The sequence below is a fragment of the Panthera onca genome, chromosome D1 (genome assembly GCF_046562875.1).
Source record: "Panthera onca isolate mPanOnc1 chromosome D1, mPanOnc1 haplotype 2, whole genome shotgun sequence".
NCBI lineage: Eukaryota > Metazoa > Chordata > Mammalia > Carnivora > Felidae > Panthera > Panthera onca.
In genome coordinates, this window is record NC_138348.1 from 7,791,507 (window position 1) to 7,808,545 (window position 17,039).

Below are 17,039 nucleotides of genomic sequence, written 5' to 3' on the forward strand. Positions count from 1 at the left end.
AGCCCAAACTCAGGTGGTCGTATCCCAGCTTTATTGTCATGTCCACGGCCCAGCTACAGCTCAGAGATCGGCCCAGGCCACCGTCCTCGGCGAATGGTCCTTGGCTCCCCGCCTGGACCTGGCAGGGGGCTCTCTCGGCCACTCCCGCCTGTCTCCTTCATCTGGGAGGTCACCCGGCGATGGCCTCCTCAGCGAGGGCCGCGTGGCAGAGCCGGGGCCCCGGGAAGGAGCGGCTCGTGGGGACCAGCCGTCCCCTCTGTCCACAGGCTTATCCCAGCCCCATCTCGGGGCCCCGGTGCGGGCCTCGGAGGAGCCGGGGGCCCCTAAGGACTGGCTCCAGGTAGCCCGGATCCCTGCATTCTGGGGCTGCCTGGGGCCCCCACGGGGACTCCAGCGGTAAGAAGGCTGCGCTCTCAGGCCCCCGGTCCCTGCGGTGTCACTGGCTGAGGGAGGGTGTGAGAGGGCGTTTCTCCGGCTCCGGCACCTTGAGGCCTAAAAGGGGAAGGTTCAGCTCAGGCCAGACCCCTCGGGAGCTCCCAGCACCCACGGTGGCCCACAGGGCCCCACGCCTTGTGCCCTCCCGCTGCCCCTTGGGCTCCTCTCCGCTCTCCCCCTCCTCACTGTGGCTGTAGCCCGTCCTTGAACTCGCCAGGCCTTTGTTTCAGCTGTTACTCCTGCCTGGAATGCTGTTCCCCAGGTACGTCCACAGGACAAACCCTCACCTCCTCTCCTCGGCTACGCCGAGCACCTAGTTGGAACCGTTCCTGAGCTCCCTCACCCGGCTCTCCGTTCCCCCCAGAGCATGATCACCTCCTAAATATCCTGGGGCCGAGCTGCCCAGTACAGGACCGAGCACCTGAGATGTGGCGGGTCAGAACTTCTATGTGCTTGGGTATAAAATATCCACTGGGCTCAAAGATGTGGCAGGAAAAAAATCATATAAAACGTCTCATTAAGGGGGCGCCGGGGTGGCTCAGTCGGTTGAGCGGCCGACTTCGGCTCAGGTCACGGTCTCGCGGTGCGTGGGTTCAAGCCCCGCGTCGGGCTCCGTGCTGACAGCTCAGAGCCTGGAGCCTCCTTCAGACTCTGTGTCTCCCTCTCTCTCTGCCCCTCCCCCGTTCACGCTCCCTCTCCTCTCTCTCTCTCTCCCCCAAAACTAAACGTTACAAAAAATTTTTTAAATAAATGACGATACATTTTTTTTAAATAAAACAGCTCATTAATGACTTTCCGCACTGACCACATGGTGAAATGGTCACAGTTCAGGTGTACTGAGATGACGAAAATATGCTATTAAAATTACTTTTACCTGTTTCTTTCTCCTTTTCTGATGAGGGCTCTAGAAGATTCTAAATTACACATGTAGTTCGCATCCTATTTCTACTGGACAGGGTTGTTGTAGATAATTATTATTTAAAAAATTTTTTTTTTAACGTTTATTTATTTTTGAGACAGAGAGAGACAGAGCATGAACAGGGGAGGAGCAGAGAGAGAGGGAGACACAGAATAGGAAGCAGGCTCCAGGCTCCGAGCCATCAGCCCAGAGCCGGAGGCGGGGCTCGAACTCACGGAGCGCGAAATCGTGACCTGAGCTGAAGTCGGACACTTAACCGACTGAGCCACCCAGGCGCCCCGATAATTATTATTTTTATGCAACCTGTTTACGTCTGTCTGTCTCCCATCCCAGAATGTTCCCTGCTCTATCCCCAGCTGTACCCCTGCTGTATCCCTAGCACATCACCCGGCACTTAGCGAAGGCTGTCAAGTAGACGAATGCATGAACGGGGTCTGCCAGGGGCCCCAGGCAGGGCAAATACCCCCACTCACCCTCTCGGTTGACATCTGCTTCGTGTTCTGACAGGGTCTCAATGGAGCCATCCCATCCCACGCCAGGTCCTGGGGGTGCACAAGGAAGCCAGTGGGCCACGGGGACCAGAGCAGAGGCGGGCAGGGCTTGTGGGGAGACCCAAGGGACAGGAGGGAAGCCCCCTCAGCCACGAAGCTGGGGAGCTAATAAGAGCAGGGACCCTCGGCTGTCACCTTTGCCATGGGCGCTGGGTGCCCCCAGGGGGCCTGGCCTGCGCTGTCGCTGTCGGAAACGCTGCCTGGGCGTGTCCCCGGGGCTGAATGATTCAGAGCTTCGCCCCACGGGGAACCGTGAGCTGAGTTTCCGCCGCTGCCCCCCTGCCAGGGTCTCGTCCCGCAGGCAGAGGGAGCTCTGGGCTCTGCGCATGGGCGCCGGTGAAAGGGACCCTGCGAGAGGCAGGGAGGGTGTCCAGCCGGGAGGGAAGGGGCTGGGCAGAGCGGAGGGGCTGGCGGGGTGAAGCTGCCGAGGCGCAGGGAGAGGAGGCTGCAGAGGTGGGGGGGGGGGGGGGTAGCGGGGGGGGGGAGGGGTTAGGTCTGGGTGAATGAGGGTGGGGACAGGAGGCCGGCCCCTGTGCTGGCTCTGACACTGACTCACTGTGTGACCTTGGGCAAGGCACGTCCCCTCCCTGGGCCTCAGCTTCCTCGTCTGCTGACTGGGATAAATGACCTCTCACTAAAGTCCCCTGCTGCTCCGAGGTTCTAGGCACCACTGTGGATGGGTGGGGACTGGGTGGGTGGCAGTGCAGGCAGGAAGGAGGTGCCAGCTGAGAGGGTTGTGGCAGGGCCAGGGGGCAAAGAGCCACATCTAGGCGGGGCCGGGTTGCATCAGGGAAGACCAGCGGGGGTGGGTGTGCACACAAGATGAAGGGAGATGCTGAGGCGTTGGCAGGCACCAGGGTGGGGATAGGAGACACGGGGTAGGGACCATCACGGTCACCCGGCCCCCAGACCCACCTGTCCCATCTGCCTCCCTGCCCTTGGGGAGCTCCGTCTCTGGGGGGCCCCCCAGGCTCTCGGTGCTGCCGGCCCCATCGGCCCCCAGGCGTGGCCCCCCATGGAGGCCCCCCTCCCGCCGGGGCCGCATCAGCCTCTTCACCTTGTCTGCCAACCAGCTGCCCTTCCTGGGGGCAAGAGGGCACAAGAGGGGGTAAGGCCAGGGAGCGAGGAGGGACAAGAAGGCCACGTTGGGGATGGCAAAGGCCCGGAGAGAGCAGGGCAGGGGCAGGGGTTAGGAGGATCCCCGGCTCCGGCGGGGGGGGGGGGGGGGGGGCCCTCACTTGATCCGGGGCAGGGGCCCAGGCTCCAGCACCCGGTACTGGTCCATGATCTTCTCCACCAGCTTCTGTTTCTCACGGCGCAAGGCGTTGAGCTGGTCCCTGGGAGGATGAGGCGGGGAGGAGGTGGGCGGGAGGCCCGTCAGGAGGAGGGCTCGCGCTCTGGCGGGTTACACACCGCCACACCCCCTGCTGCTGGTTCACACGCGGACACGCTCCAGGGCTCATAAGCTGCTGCGCTGCCAAGCCCCAGGCGGTCAGCCCCCAGCCCCTTCCGCACCACCTCCCCCACGAGCAGCCCAAGGGGTCTCCGGGGCCCCGCTCCAGCTCCTGCCACCGCCCCGGGGCCCCCGCTCACAGGTACTCCCGCTGCTCTCGGTGTAGGTGGTCGCGGCTCTCCAGGCTGCGCTCCAGGAGCTCCCGGTTCTCCCGGCTCAGCGCCTGCACCTCGGCCAGCAGCTGCCGGTTCTCCTCTTCCTGGGCGCTCCGAAGCTCGGTCAACAGCTGGGGCGGCGGGGCAGGCGGGGGATTTAACGGGGCTCGGGGTGGCTACCTTCCGCCCCCTCCACTCGCCCCCTCCCCCAGCCAGCGCGCCCCCCCCCCCCCCCCCCACCCCCGGGCCCATCCCTCCCCACACCTCGCACTGCGTGGTCAGCCGGCAGGCGCTCAGGTCCAGCTGCTGGTTCGACTCCCGCAGTCGCTGACTCTGCACCTCTAGCTGCGCTCGCTCCAGTTCCAGCCGCGCCAGCCGGCTCCGCAGCTCCCCGCGTTCACCCTGCAGCTCGCCTCGCTCCCGGGACACCTCCGCCAGCAGCATCTGAGCCCTGCCGAGTCGGGAGGAGATGCTCTCCAAGGGGGCCCTCGACCCCCTGCCAGGCCCCGCCTAAGGGCCAGAGAAGCCATGCTGGGGACAGGAGGCAACGCAGGCCCCCACGCGGACGGTGACGAACTTGCCAGCGGCCCGCTTCCCGGAGGGGCGCGCCGAGAACCGGCCTGGCTGGGCGGGGCGCCGGTACCTGTCGTGCTCACTCTGCAGCCTCCGCAGCTCCTCCTCCAGGCCCCGCTGCCGATGCCCGTCCTGCATCAGGCGTTCTCGCTCTGCCAGCAGGGCCACCTCCTGCGCCTCCACGTTGGCCCTCTGGGCCTGCAGCTGCTCGTGCCTGGGATGCACAGGGACTAAGAGGGCTGCAGGGGCCTGGGGCCGGGGCGAGGGGGCGGCTGGACTATCTGGACCCCCTGGGTCTGCCGTCTCCTAAGCACGGGCCTCTGAACAAAGCCCTGGGGCAGAATGCCACGCGAGGTGCCCCCCACTCCCGACGATGAATGAGCCTCAGGGCGAGAGCTCGCCCCGGAGCTCAGCCACGCGCCAGGGCACGGCAGCAGAGGTGAGGGCGTTGGGGGGGCAGGCGGTGCTTCCCCGCTGGGGTCAGACCGGCGGAGGGAGTCTGCTCCGGGCGGGCAGGGGGTGCTGGGGAGACAAGCTGGGTGTCTGGGGGAGGCTCACCGGCCCTGCAGCTCCCGGTGGGCCAGCTCCAGCGCCCGCATGTTAGCCTTGAGGTCGCGGTGCCGGGCCAGCAGTCCCTCTAGCTCGGCCTCCTGTCGCCGCTGCAGCTGAGCCAGGGCCTCGTGGTCCCGAAGCAAAGCCTGCTGCTGCCCCCGGGTCTCCTCGTGGGACTGCCGCGCCGCCCGCACCTCCTCCTCCAGCACCCCCAGCTTCCTATGCAGCTCCTGGCCCTGCCTCTCCAGTATAGACTTTTCAGCCTAGGACAGAGGAGGCAGCAGGGACCGCAGGGGTGCGGTCCCAGGCCAGAAAGGGGGGTAAGAGACGGGGGTGGGGGCGGGGACCAAAAGGCAAGGGGCAGGGCAGAGGATACGGCGAGAAGTGTGGACAAGGCAGAGGGCTGGAGTGGGGGCGGCAGGGAGCAGAGAGCAGAGGCAGAGGTGAATGGGCAAGGAGAGGGGAGGGTGCTGGCGTCAGGCCGTGGAGGGCGGGGCAAGAGGCACAAGGCAGGGATGCGACCCATGGGGCAGGGGCAGGGGCAGGGAGGGCAGTAGGGACTAATGGCTGGCTGTTGAGAGGAACGCAGCCGAGCCAAATGGCATGGATGTGAGGGCCGGAGGCAGGCGGGAGGGGGTAGGAGCCAGGGAAGAAGCGTCAAAGGGAAGGAGAAGGACGGGGGAAGAGGGGTGCAGACTGGGGCGGCTGGGGTCGGAGGGTAGAGATAGCTGTGACGAGAGAGCAGGCAGGAGGAGCCGGCGGGGAGCTCAGGCAGGGAAAAGGGCAGGAAAGAATAGGAAGGGGGCAGGCGGCCGTGGTTAAGTGGGCACGAGGCAGGGCAGGGGACAGGCCCCTGGGGCTGTCACCCACCTGCAGGCGGCTGCTGTGCTCCTGGGCCCGCTGACTCTGCAGGAGGAGCTCCTGGGCCCGGCCCTGCAGGTTGCCCAGCTGCCCCTCCAGGTGCTGGAGCTGCCCCTGCAAAGCCACCTTCTCGGCCACCAGCGTTGCATTCTGCCGGGAAGGGGGTGGGGGGGTCGGTGGGGGCCAGGCCACGGGGGCCGCCCCTCCGCATGCCCACCGCACAGCAGTCAACACTCACGTTGCGTTCCATCTCGATGAGCCGCCCACTCTGGGCCCCCGGGATCCTCAGCTCATCGTGCCCCTCCGGCCCCCGTCCCACGGAGCCCTGGCGCAGCTGGAAGGACAGGCCCTGGGAGGTCATGCGGGGGGGCGGGGAGGCGTGGAGGGGGCCCTCACGCCCTCGGCAGCACTTGACACGGCCCCTGGCCCGCCGCCACCAGGTCCCGCAGTCCCACGCTTCTGGCTCCCGCAGGTGCATGGGTCACTCTCCTTGTCGCTCCGTTCTGCAGCAGAGCCCAGCCTCTGCCCGGCCGCTTCTCCTGCCCAGAACACCCTTCCCACCCCTGCTCTTCCTCTGGGCCCCGGGGTCAATGCCACTTTGCCCCAACCAACCCTCTGTGTACCCACCAGGTGGCCTGCCGGGTGCCCACCATCCCTCGGCACCCTGTGTCAGCGTGGCCTGTTTCCTCGCCCGGTGTGGGGACCCCACCACACCCCTGAGCTGAGCCCTGAGCCGTAAGCCTATGCAAGCAGGGGCCTCAGAAACAATGGCCGACCTAGAGCGACGACAGGGACTGAGCTCACTAGTAAGTGGGAGAGACTCAGAGCAGAGCCGCTGCTGGGTGCCGTCCATTTGAGGAATGGGGGAATCGAGGCCCCCCCCCCCCAGAAGACCACGTGGCCTGGGCGGCGTCAGCCTGACTCCCAGCACAGTGCTCTCCCCAGTAGGCCCAAGTTGGGCCTCAAGGCAAGGGAGTGGCCAAGACTCAAGGGGCGAGACCAGAGGGGCGGCAGGGACGGGAGCCCGGGGCGGAGCCTCACCTGGACCAGCTCCTGTTCCAGCTGCAGGGCCCTCATCTTGAGTTCCCTCAGCGCCTCCTCCTTGCTGGTGGCCGCCGCCTGCAGCTCAGCCTCCAGCCGCTGCTCCAGGCCCTGGTACCTGCCGGGAAGAAGCCTTGGCACCCACCCTTCCCCGAGCCCTGCCCGCCCCTCTCTGGCCCCTGGGCGATGACCCCACCTCTGTTGCTGGATCTCCTGTTCCCGCAGAAACGCCTGTCGCTCCAGACCCGCCTGTTCGAGCTCACTCTGCAGGTGTTCCAGCCGGGCCCCCAGCTCCTGGCCCCTCAACCAGGCCTTCTCTAGCTCCTGAGGGCGGGTGCGGCAGAGCCAAGGTCAGGCCACCATCCCCGCCCGGATGGGGGGGTGGGGGTGCAGAGGAGGCCTCGATCCCAAGGCCTCAGGGTCTGGAGACCTAGCTTTCTACCTTCCTCTGTCACCCTGCGCAAATGTCGGTTTTGGTTTTTAGGCTCTCAAGGCCCTGAGATCAAGAGTCCCTGCTCTACCGACGAAGCCGGCCAGGCGCCCCGCCCCGGGCAAACATCTTTAACCCTTTGGGCCTCTACCCCCGCCCCCCCCATCTGTAAAATGGGAGCATAGGCCTGGCTGCCTTGCAGAGGGACTACGGAAGAGCTGGGGACTGTAAGCCTGGCAGTGGGTGAGGGAGGCCTCTGATCCGGGAGTTAGAGACACTCGCCGGGCAAGCGTCTTTACCTCCCTGAGCCCCTGGCTCCTCACGCGCCCAGGAGCAGCTAGATGTGCCCTCCGTGATGAGGCCAGGCTGGCCATGTGAGGGCAAGAGGGGCTTGAAAGAGGAAGATCTGAAGAGCGCCCTCAGCCACACGGAGATGGCTGCAAGGATAGGGATGTGGCCAACGTCAGGCCCAACCACAGTGGGGGCTGGGGGGGGGGGGGCGGGGTGGGGAGAGCCGCTGCAGGCCCGGCCAGGCCAGGCATCCTGTGGCGGTTGGGCCGCACCATCGTGGAAGGGGGCAGGAGGCCCACTCTGGCCTGTGGGCCTCGGAGGGCGATGGGCCAAACCATTCTGGGAGGTGGGGGCGGGGCTGTCAGGATGAAACCACAAGGAAGAACCAACTCTGACCAGCAGCCTACCATATCCTTGCTCTGGAAACCAAGTCTAGGGCCTTTGCTCTGATCTTCTAGGCTTTGCAGCCCCGCCCAGTCTCCCCCCGCCCACCCCCGGGGTTGGCTGGAAAACTACAAGTCCCATGAGGCCCTGCTGCCTGTTGCCTCACCCCCCCCCCCCCAACACCACCATTACAGCCCAAGGGCTAAGGGTGAGAATAACAGTGACACAGATTAAAAGAGGCTTGAACCTCTGGCCCCTCCCAGGCCCCGGCCACAGCCCTCAGTGCCCCGATTTCTCTACCCAGCCCGCCTGGACAAGCCCTTTGGCCCCTGGTTCCCTGGCTAGCCACCTCCTCCTACACCACACCCAGTTAGCACCAGGAACCTCTCTGCCCGGGAAATCTCACAACATTCCCCTGTGTCCTCAGGCCCTTCTAGCCCCGCCAGCCCTCCCCTCCCCTGCACTGCCCACCTGCCTACATTCACTCCAGAGCTGCCCCCAGCCCTCTACGTTCATTATCTAACAGGATCCTGTAAGGCGTGACATTTTTACTCCGTCTTATAGGTGAGGAAGCCGAGAGTCGGGGCAAGTAACTCGCCCCTAACCACACAGCTGGTAGGCGGGGGATCTGGGCTCTAAGCCAGGTCGGCCTGAGAGCATCTCTCAGTCACGTCCTACAGAGTGGACCCCGCAGACAGCTTCTCGGCCTTGCCTTCTCACCCACGCCCCCGTTCTCACATTCCCCCCGGGCCTGCCCTGCGCAACGCCTAGCCCTGGGCGCACCCCACAGTGTGTTCCCCACTCTTCTCCTTCAGAGGGGTCTCCCAGCAAATCACTCCTTCTCCCTGAATCCCAGCATCCTCTGTACAACAGGGATGAACCCGGACACTGTGCTCAGCTGGAAGATTCGATTCCTCGTCCGCAGCCCACCCTCCCCCGTGGCACGGGCCCCCCGCTGGCCCCGAACACCCTTCTCAATTGCCTCCTAGCCTCCCCCGCTTCCCCCGAGGGGCCTCTCAACACGAGTACCCGACTACTCGGCTCGCCCTCAACCCTCCACCGGGTTTCAAGGTCATGGGCCTCTTGTAAAGGTCATGGAGGTCATCTCCTTCACAAGCACAGCCGCAACTCGCAACTCGTTCCTTAGCTTGAAAGGAAGACAGAGGCCCTGCCCAGCAGGGACCCGGCTTAGTGAATTCTCTGCCTAGGTTCCTTCCACTTCGCACCTCACACCCCACCCCTACACGGTCACGCCTGCGCCTCCTCCTGGCTCACTGCCATTCTCTCTCCTCCTCCAGGAAGCCTTCCGGGACATGCCGCGGCCTAAGTCCAGTGTGCTTCCTGGACTCCCACAGCTCCCTGCACAGTCCCATCGCCACCCTAGACTATGAAAGCCCCCCCCCCCCCCCCAACCAGTACGGGCACACTGGCTGCCTGGTACAGCACCTGGTGGCAAGGTCCCGTCAACACGCTTGAGCACACAAAGGAAGGCGTTTCCAGGTTTTCTCTCTCCTCCATGCCCCGTCCCAGCCCCAGCCGGCCTCACCTGCCACCAGGACCACCGGCACCACCTCCTGAGGGCCCGAGGGAACACCAAAGGGACACACCAAGGGGACCCCCCCCCAAACCCAACCTCACAAAGGCTTGTCCACACGCTTGGGTGGCTTTCCCTGCCCGGGGCCAGAGTACTGACGCCCACAAGGCTGGCCCAGCACGCCTCTCTGGCCCTGCTCCCCCACCTCCCAGGCCCCTCAGCGTCATTAATGCCTTCAGGTCTCTGCACATGCTGTTCCCTCTACATGAAATGTCCTTCCCACCTGGTGGAACCTTGACCACTCCTCAGAACCTTCTCCAAAGCCTCCCTGCCCCCACCCCGGCACCCTCTCCCACGGACTCCTGCCCACTTTGCTCTTGATAATGACCATGTCTTGAGCCTCTGTCAAGCAGGAACTAGGCTCGGCACACCGTGATCTCCCTTGATCTTCAAAAGACCCACTGAGACGGCTATGCAGAGCCGCCCGCCCCCCCCTCCCCGTTTGACGGAGGAGGAATAGGGCAGAGGGGACTCAGCTGCCACAGTCAGAGAGCCGGGATTTGCCCCCAGGCGGTCGGGCTCCGTACCCACACTCTCATCCCCTGCTACAGCCCACCCCTCCAGAGGGAGGGGACATCCGTCCTGTGACCCAGGTCAAGGGCACCTTTGGAAGGCAGAGGTGGACTTTTACCTTTCGGTCTCCAGCCCCGGCCAGGTGCTGGGGCGCTCGGTGGCTACCGATGGGATTGATCACCCAAACCCCAGCAAGTGACTCAGGCCCCCGTTTCCCATCCCAGGCCGCGAGCCCCAACATACCTCCTTGAGGGCCTGCCTCTCCCTCTCGGCCTCCTGCAGGCGCTGACGGCCCTCGCTCTCCAGCACTTGAAGCCGCTCCTCGGCAGCCTCGGCCCGGGCCCTCAGTCTGGGCCCCTCGCGCTCCCAATGCCTCCGCTCTCGGCCCGATGTCGCCAGGGCCTCTGCCAGCGCCTCCCGTTCACGCGCCGCAGCCTCCAGCTCCCGGCCGGCTGCCTCCACTGCCTCCCGCAGCCGAGCCTGCTCCCCGGCCCGGGCCTCCACTTCCCGCTGGGCCTCGGCCTCTGCCTTCCGCGCCTGAGCCAGCTCCTCGGAGAGCCGGGCGGCCTCCGTGGCTCGGGCCTCCAGCCGCCGGGCCTGGGCCTCTAGCTCCGCTCCCAGTGCCTCGGCCTCCCTCTTCAGCTGGGCCACCTCCTCCCTCAGGGCCTCCTGCTCCGGGACACCACCAGCCGGGATCTCCCCTGGGATCGGCCCCTCCCAGGTCTGGGCCTCCGAAGCCCCTTCCGACTTCTGCTGTGGATTTTGCTGCGCTGGGTCCCCAACCAACCCCTCCAGCTTCTGTGCATGTTCCCTGCCCTCTGTCTGCCCCTTGAGTAGGTCCAGCCCTTGGCCTGGGGTCTCCTGCCCCTCCATTTGAGCACAGAGGCTAAGCTCCGAGGCTGCAGGCTTGCTCGCAGGGCCCTCCTGTCTCCGCACCTGGGCTTCGGGCCCTGACTCTCCAGTGTCTCCTCCCGACGGCTCAGCCTGAATTTCAGTCTCTGGATCTTGAGATGGGACCGCGGAGGTGGGAGTCTGGAGAAGGGCTCCATGGCCAGCCTTCTCCACGGACTCCTGTGCTGCTACAGCAGAACCTGATTCCTGGAGGGTCAAGTCTGAGGTCCGAGGGGTCATGGCAGCCGTCTGGAGGGGCCTCTCTATCACCTGTGGGCCTGAGTCAGATGCCTGGGGACGCACAGGTGATCTCGCAAGGGCCGAGTCTGACACGGGGGAAGCCAGGTCCAAGGCCTGGGTGCCTCCATCCCCCACCTGGCCAGCCAAACCCTGGGGGCCACGGTCTGAGGTCAGGCAAGTCTGGGGAGCCACATCCGGCTCTGGAACCAAGGAGTCCTCGCTCTGCTCTTCCAGCAGGGGGTGCTGAGGGCACATGAGAGGACCCGTCAAGCCCAGAGGAGGAGGCAAGGAAGGACCTGTTGGCCGGTTGGGGGAGGGGACTCACCTGGCCTCCAGGCTGCCCCTGTAGCACCTGTAGCAAGCCCCGAAGCTCCTGGTTCTCCCTCTCCAGGGTCCGCAGCCGCCGGGCCTCTGCCTCTCTCACTTCATCATGAAGTGAAGGAGTTGCTCCGGGCGGGGGTGCTGGGACATGGGCGATGCGGTCAGGGCCCCTCTGTACCCTCTGCTGGGATCCCCGGCTCTTCACATCCACCCCTACACCCCCCCCCCCCAACACCTTGGGGAAAGGATGAAGTCAGCAGCCAGCCCCACCAGAGTTGCAGGAAACCACAGGCAGCCCCCCTACCCCCGCGGTCCCCAGCCCCTCTTCTGGGGCCCTCCTCACCCTCCTCAGGAGAGCCCAGGGGTGGCTCCAGGCTCCGCTGAAGCTCGAGCTCCAGCTCCACATTCTCCTCGGTCAGCTGGTCCACCTGATGCCGCACAGAGTCCAGCTCCTGGGGGAAGGACGGGGTCAGACAAGCCCTCCTCACCATGGCCGGGCCAAGAGTGTGGGCTAGATCACCAGGGGAAAAAAAGGAGTAGGGGGTCACAGGGAGCACTGGAGAACGCTGGGGGGCCATTGGGGTTACCAGGGGTCACAGATGACAGAGTGACTGGGGGTCCCCGGGGCAGTCTCACCGCGTGGGCCTCGCCCAAACGAGTCCGCAGCAACAGGTTCTCACGCTGGGCCTCATGCAGCCGAGCGCAACGCTCTTGAGCGGCCTCCAGCTGCTCCTCCAGGAGCGCCTTCGAGGCTTCCAGAGCCCCCGAGAGCACCCGTTCCTCCTGGTGGGGGAGCAGAGACGACCTGTGGTGTGAGGCTGCCCCCAAGCACTTCAGGCCCCACCTCTCCCTTCCATCTGCCCCTCCCTCTCCAAGGTCTTTCCAGGGACCACTTCCCAAGCACCTGGCCCCGCCCCTTCTGTGTAGGCCACGCCCCTTCCCTCCCAGACCCTCCTCCCAAGGTGGCGTCCTTCTAGGATCCACAGCGAGGGGCTCACTCCAGGCAGCTCTTCCCCTACACTCATCCTCTCCAGGACCTACCCCTGCCTACCGTCCCCACCTCTCCCTTCCCTCTGTCCCATCCTCCAGAGGGCTTTGCCCCAGACACCACCTCACCCATTTCTCCTGGCGGTGACTGCTCGGTCCCCAAGACCAAGCCCTCCCTTCTCCAGGCCAGCCCCCAATTCGCTCCCCGCCCCCCCCCCCCCCGGCCCACCCCGTCCCCTGCGGGCCCCGCCTCCCGCCTCACCTCCAGCTGGCTTTTGCAGGCCTCGGCCGCCTGCAGCCGCTCGCGGCAGCGTCGCAGCTCCTCCTGCAGGCGGGGCAGGCGGCCGGCGCGCTCCCGCAGCGCCTCTACCTCCTCGCGGTACAGCTCGGCCCGCTTGGCCTGTCCCGACAGCGCCTGGGCCTGAGCCAGACGGTGCGGAGCTGGGGACGGCCAGCCGCGGGCCAGAGGGATCAGGGAGGGGGAGGACCCCGGCTGGCGGCAGGCAGCGGGGCAGAGGGGGTGTGGGGAGAGGGCTGGGGAATGCGGCAGCGGCGGGGAGCATCTGAGCGCACCTCCTGGCGGAGCCTTCGGATTTCGGCCTCCAAGCCCTGCACCTCCGCCTGGGAGTCTAGCAGCAGCTCGGCCTTCTCCTCCCTGGAGAGAAGAGAAGGGACGCTGGAGGGGCGGGGGAACCCGGAACCCCCAGGCCTGATCCCACCCATCTGCATCCGCGCCTAACCTGCCCCTCTCCCTCCAGGTCCGCCTCCCAGCCTGGGGCACTCACAGCTCCTGCCGCAGGCGCCGCAGCTGGGCCTTGGTGTTGGCCAGCTGCAGGGCCAGGTGGTGTGAGGGACCCTCTGGAGGAGTCCTAGCAGGAGCCTCCGGCAGCAAGGGGGCCGGCTGTCTCTCCAGCAACAGTTCGGCCAGGCGCTGTGCAAAGTCAAGGGTCGGGAGCCAGAAATAACCCACCCCATGCGCCCTCCCCACCCCCCACCCCCCGCCCCCCAGTCTGGCTCTTGCAGCTCTGCTGGTCCAAGACCCCCCATGCGAACCCCGCATCTGGCCCCAACCCCCAGTTCCTCCCACATCTGGGTCCCCAGGGTCCTCCCAGCCCTCCACCTGGGCGGTGCCATGCCCCCTACCTGGGCCCCCACGTCGCGCTCCCGCGCCAGCCTTAACAAGGTCCCCATCAGGCTCCGGAACAGCATCTCCAGCTCCTGAGGCTCCAGCTCCCCAGGCTCTCGCCCAGCCAGTGCCAGCACCACGCCTGCCCCAGGCTGGGTCACCTGGACCAGGTAGAGAGAGCAGTTCAGCCGAGGAAGTGGAGGGGCAGAGTGCCCCCCGGTGGCAGGGCCAGTCCTAGGCTGTGGATCAGCCCTAGTACCTCCTGGATAGCAGCAGCCAAGTCACTCTGGACCTCGAGGCTGAGGCCCTGGATGTGTCGGATGAAGAGTTCCCGGTGCTGGCACTGCAGGCAGACAGAGTGGAAATGCTGGCACCAGGTGTCTCTCCCACCTCTGCCGCCAAAGCTGAACCCTCCCCTCCCCTCCCCTCCCCTCCCCCGCTCACCTGCACTGACGCCCCCAGCAACAGCCGAAGGATGCCTTCCAACTCCTCCACTGCCTCCTCTGCTGGGCACAAGCCACAAAAAGTTAGGGGTGGAGGGAGGGGGTAGAGGCAGGAAGGGGTGGTGGGAGAGAGCACCTGAGAAGGGGTCAAAAGCCAACGTCTGGAGGTCTGGGGGTGGCGACAGGACCAGCAGCTGCAGCTCCTCCTGGGGGCAGAGGGGACAGGAGGTGGGAGACGGGCCTTCCCACGGGTCTGAGGCTCAGCCTCCCCTCCCCAGCCCCTCACCTGGTAGAAGTCCCTCAGGCGGCCCCACAGGTGGTTCAGGTTCCGCACTCGCCAGGCTGCGGGGCCATCAGGGCCGCTGACCCTCTGAAGTCCTCCTCGGGAACTGGGAATTCTGGGCACAGGGAGCCGGGTGGGAGGGGCAATCAGGGACCCACCTGCCCCAAGCAAGCTCCACCCACCAGCCCTCAAGCTCCTCCCAGCAGCCTGTGGAGGGAGGGGCCACCTCAGACCCCCGGGCTGGCGGGCTGCTTCTTACACGATGCCCAGCACGCGGAGCAGCAGGGCCCCATCGATGAGATGCAGGAACCTCTTCTCCGGGCCAAGGGGCCCCTCTCCTTCCTCCTCCTCTTCCTCCTCCGGCTCCTCCGCCTCTCCCACTAGGCCGGCCAGTCCCAGCGCCTGTGGGGGAGTGGAGACGGGTCGGCCGGCCCGGTTAGGAACTCCCCTACCAGCAGAGTGACTCCCCAGCCCCTCTGACCTGCCCCCTGAGCCCGTGCAGCCTCCTCCTCTCCTTTGCCCTGAAGGCCTCCGGACCCCTTTTCCTTCCCGAAGCCTACCTGGACTTCTCCAGCCCCACATTTGAGCCCACCCCTGCCCTCCGGCCCCGACTCTACCGGACCCTCCCCCAAACCCGGCACTGGCCCCTCCCCCGCTCTCACTTCCCCTCCCCACACCCCTCCCACCTGCCCCCTCACCCAGGTGGCCAGGCTCCCACTCAGGAAGTCTCTGAGTCTGGGCCCCTTGCCCCCATCCATGACAGGGTCAGGGTGTTGGTCCCGCTGTGGCAGCTACACCTGCCCCAAGAGGAAGAGGAAGTCCCCCGGTCGGGGATCCCGGCCCGGCCACAGACACCCTGTGCAGCTTCCTCCTTCCGGGTGCACGCGGGCCTGTGCGCCCCCACTGTCCTGCCTCGGCCCCCACCTCACCACCCCACATCCTCCCGGCATCTCCGCAGGGCCAGCCCAGGGGTTAGCAGGGGAAGGTGGGGTCAGGACCGCGCAGGGGTAAGGCCGCCAGCTCTCCCGGCCCAAGGAACAATGGCCGGTGAGCCCTCCGCCTCTCTGGAAACTTGAAACCAGAGAAGGGGACCTCCGCCTTGCATCTCCCAGGGCCTCTGGGAAGCCGGTGGCAGATGCTACCGCCCCAGTAAGTCTCCTCTGCACCCCAGCCAGAAGTGAGAACCCCTCCTCTGACCCCACCCTCCCCCATTCTCTGTGCACCCTGCACTGAGCCAGGACCCTGGGCCGTGGCTCTGCGACCCGACGGGCCTCAGTTTCCCGGCTGTAAAAGAAATGGCTTGGACTCCGGCCTCTGGGGGACTGGGGGAAGACGCGTACAGCCAAGGCCAGCAGCAAATGTCTCAGACAGACATTTGCCCGGGAGGACACCCCAGCTCCCTCACTGCTCACTACGGACCCTCCAGATTCATTCTGTCATTCACCGGCTCGGAGCCAGACAGTGCCCGGTGCTGCCATGGTGCAAAAGCCACATGGTCCCCGCACCCGTGGGCCTCCCAGTACACTGGGGAGGCGGCCGCCCCCCCAAAATCACACACGTGCTCAAAATGTAGCATTGCAGCCATCCTATGTGCGTAGACAGAAAAGAGACAGATTTCCTGGGAGGGCCAGGGAAGGCATCCCAGAGGGGGCTCCTCGAGGAAGCTGAGATGGGGTGGGGGTGGGGGGCTGGGTCAAGTAGACAAAGTGGGGAGGCGGGGAGAGAGCAGAGACAGAATGTGCAAGGGCTCTGCGGCAGCTAGAAGCCCGGCCAGCGCCAAGTTCAGGAATTATTCATGTGTCATTGATTCCAAGACACTTGATTGCTCACGTTTAAGTCTCGGAAGTCAGGTTACCTCGTAGAGTGGCTTTCTGGCTGGGGGCAGTCCTCACGTAGCTGTCACTGCCTGCCTGTGCCCACACTTCAGAAGCATCACACCCTGCAGAAAGGGAGTCAGCAGCTTGGAAGAATTCCCCGGAGGCAAGAGCTGAGCACTCCTGGAACCCCAGGATTCAAACGGTGGGAGCCCCCAGGGAGGCGAATTAGGCTTGTCACTAACACTCCCAAAGCAGAAGTCATTGCAGAGCTGGGCTGAGAGCCGCCTCCTACGGCTGTTGGTTTTTCTGGTTGTCGTACGGATCGTGGAGGGGGCTGCCGCTCTCTCGCCAGCATTCTCGATGGCTCCCTGGAGGAGGTGGCAGCGAAACATACAGGCATCACGCCTCTATTGATTGGACTCTAAATGTGAAGGAGTTTTCCAAACCATAAACAATTTATCTTGTTTCTATTTTCCGTTTTACGTGTGTGCCTCAGACTTATGATGAGAGCCTATGTCTAAGTCAAAAAGAGCTCCTTCGGGAAGCATAAAATAAAGGCTCTCGTGATGAAAGAGACTCGGGACGTAGTAAACTGGCAGCATTCTTTTTTCCCTCGGTGGCATCTTTCACAATTGATGACATCTTAGAGTTGATGAAAGATGGGGCGATAAAAACAACCTTGACAAACACAGGTTTGCCACGAGCCAGTCATGGGTACGAGTACTTTACGCTCGTTGACTACTCTGTATTGAACTCGTATGTAAAATGAGGACTTGGGGCGCCTGGGTGGCTCAGTCGGTTAAGCGTCCGACTTCGGCTTAGGTCACGATCTCGCGGTATGTGAGTTCGAGCCCCGCGTCGGGCTCTGTGCTGACTGCTCAGAGCCTGGAGCCTGTTTCAGATTCTGTGTCTCCCTCTCTGTCTGACTCTCCCCCGTTCATGCTCTGTCTCTGTCTCAAAAATAAATAAATGTTAAAAAAAAAAAAAATTAAAAAAAAAAAAAAATGAGGACCAAGGCGGGGCGCCTGGGTGGCTCAGTCGGTTGAGCGTCCGACTTCCGGCTCGGGTCATGATCTCGCGGTCTGTGGGTTCGAGCCCCGTGTCGGACTCTGTGCTGACAGCTCGGAGCCCGGATCCTGCTTCGGATTCTGTGTCTCCCTCTTTCTCTGCCCCTCGCCC

General features: G+C 64.9%; 1 protein-coding gene across 4 annotated transcripts; it reads right to left on the reverse strand.

Moving 5' to 3' along the window:
* Window positions 1-9: 9 nt before the first annotated feature.
* Window positions 10-16,280, reverse strand: CCDC88B (coiled-coil and HOOK domain protein 88B). Of its 4 annotated transcripts, none has more exons than XM_078433609.2 (29): window positions 16,103-16,279; window positions 15,899-15,982; window positions 14,742-14,840; window positions 14,303-14,445; window positions 14,047-14,158; window positions 13,897-13,966; window positions 13,762-13,820; window positions 13,577-13,660; window positions 13,335-13,478; window positions 12,977-13,122; window positions 12,765-12,846; window positions 12,454-12,612; window positions 11,841-11,987; window positions 11,548-11,656; window positions 11,209-11,345; window positions 9,996-11,126; window positions 6,737-6,864; window positions 6,541-6,658; window positions 5,738-5,833; window positions 5,509-5,649; window positions 4,645-4,901; window positions 4,157-4,300; window positions 3,778-3,964; window positions 3,499-3,644; window positions 3,144-3,242; window positions 2,963-2,987; window positions 2,041-2,253; window positions 1,828-1,896; window positions 10-492 (listed from the first exon to the last, which is right to left on the reverse strand). In XM_078433609.2, exons 3-29 carry the CDS (start codon window positions 14,799-14,801, stop codon window positions 61-63), a joined length of 4,638 nt encoding a protein of 1,545 aa, XP_078289735.2. In that variant the 5' UTR covers window positions 14,802-14,840; window positions 15,899-15,982; window positions 16,103-16,279; the 3' UTR covers window positions 10-60. The 4 variants fall into 4 exon arrangements, 3 of the variants coding, with proteins under 3 accessions (XP_078289735.2, XP_078289736.2, XP_078289737.2); XM_078433610.2 differs by adding an exon at window positions 2,462-2,575 and having other exon boundaries at window positions 337-492; window positions 2,821-2,987; window positions 15,899-16,280; XM_078433611.2 differs by having other exon boundaries at window positions 337-492; window positions 2,821-2,987; window positions 15,899-16,279.
* Window positions 16,281-17,039: the final 759 nt, after the last annotated feature.

What these genes read in the sequence shown, in the direction of transcription:
- CCDC88B (XM_078433609.2), bottom strand. Translation starts at nt 14,801, where the DNA reads ATGGATGGGGGCAAGGGGCCCAGACTCAGAGACTTCCTGAGTGGGAGC. An exon ending in AGCGCGACGTGGGGGCCCAG is followed by an intron (nt 13,123 to 13,334) that starts GTAGGGGGCATG and finishes GACTTTGCACAG; the next exon opens with CGCCTGGCCGAACTGTTGCT. An exon ending in TCCGAAGGCTCCGCCAGGAG is followed by an intron (nt 12,613 to 12,764) that starts GTGCGCTCAGAT and finishes CGTCTGGCTCAG; the next exon opens with GCCCAGGCGCTGTCGGGACA.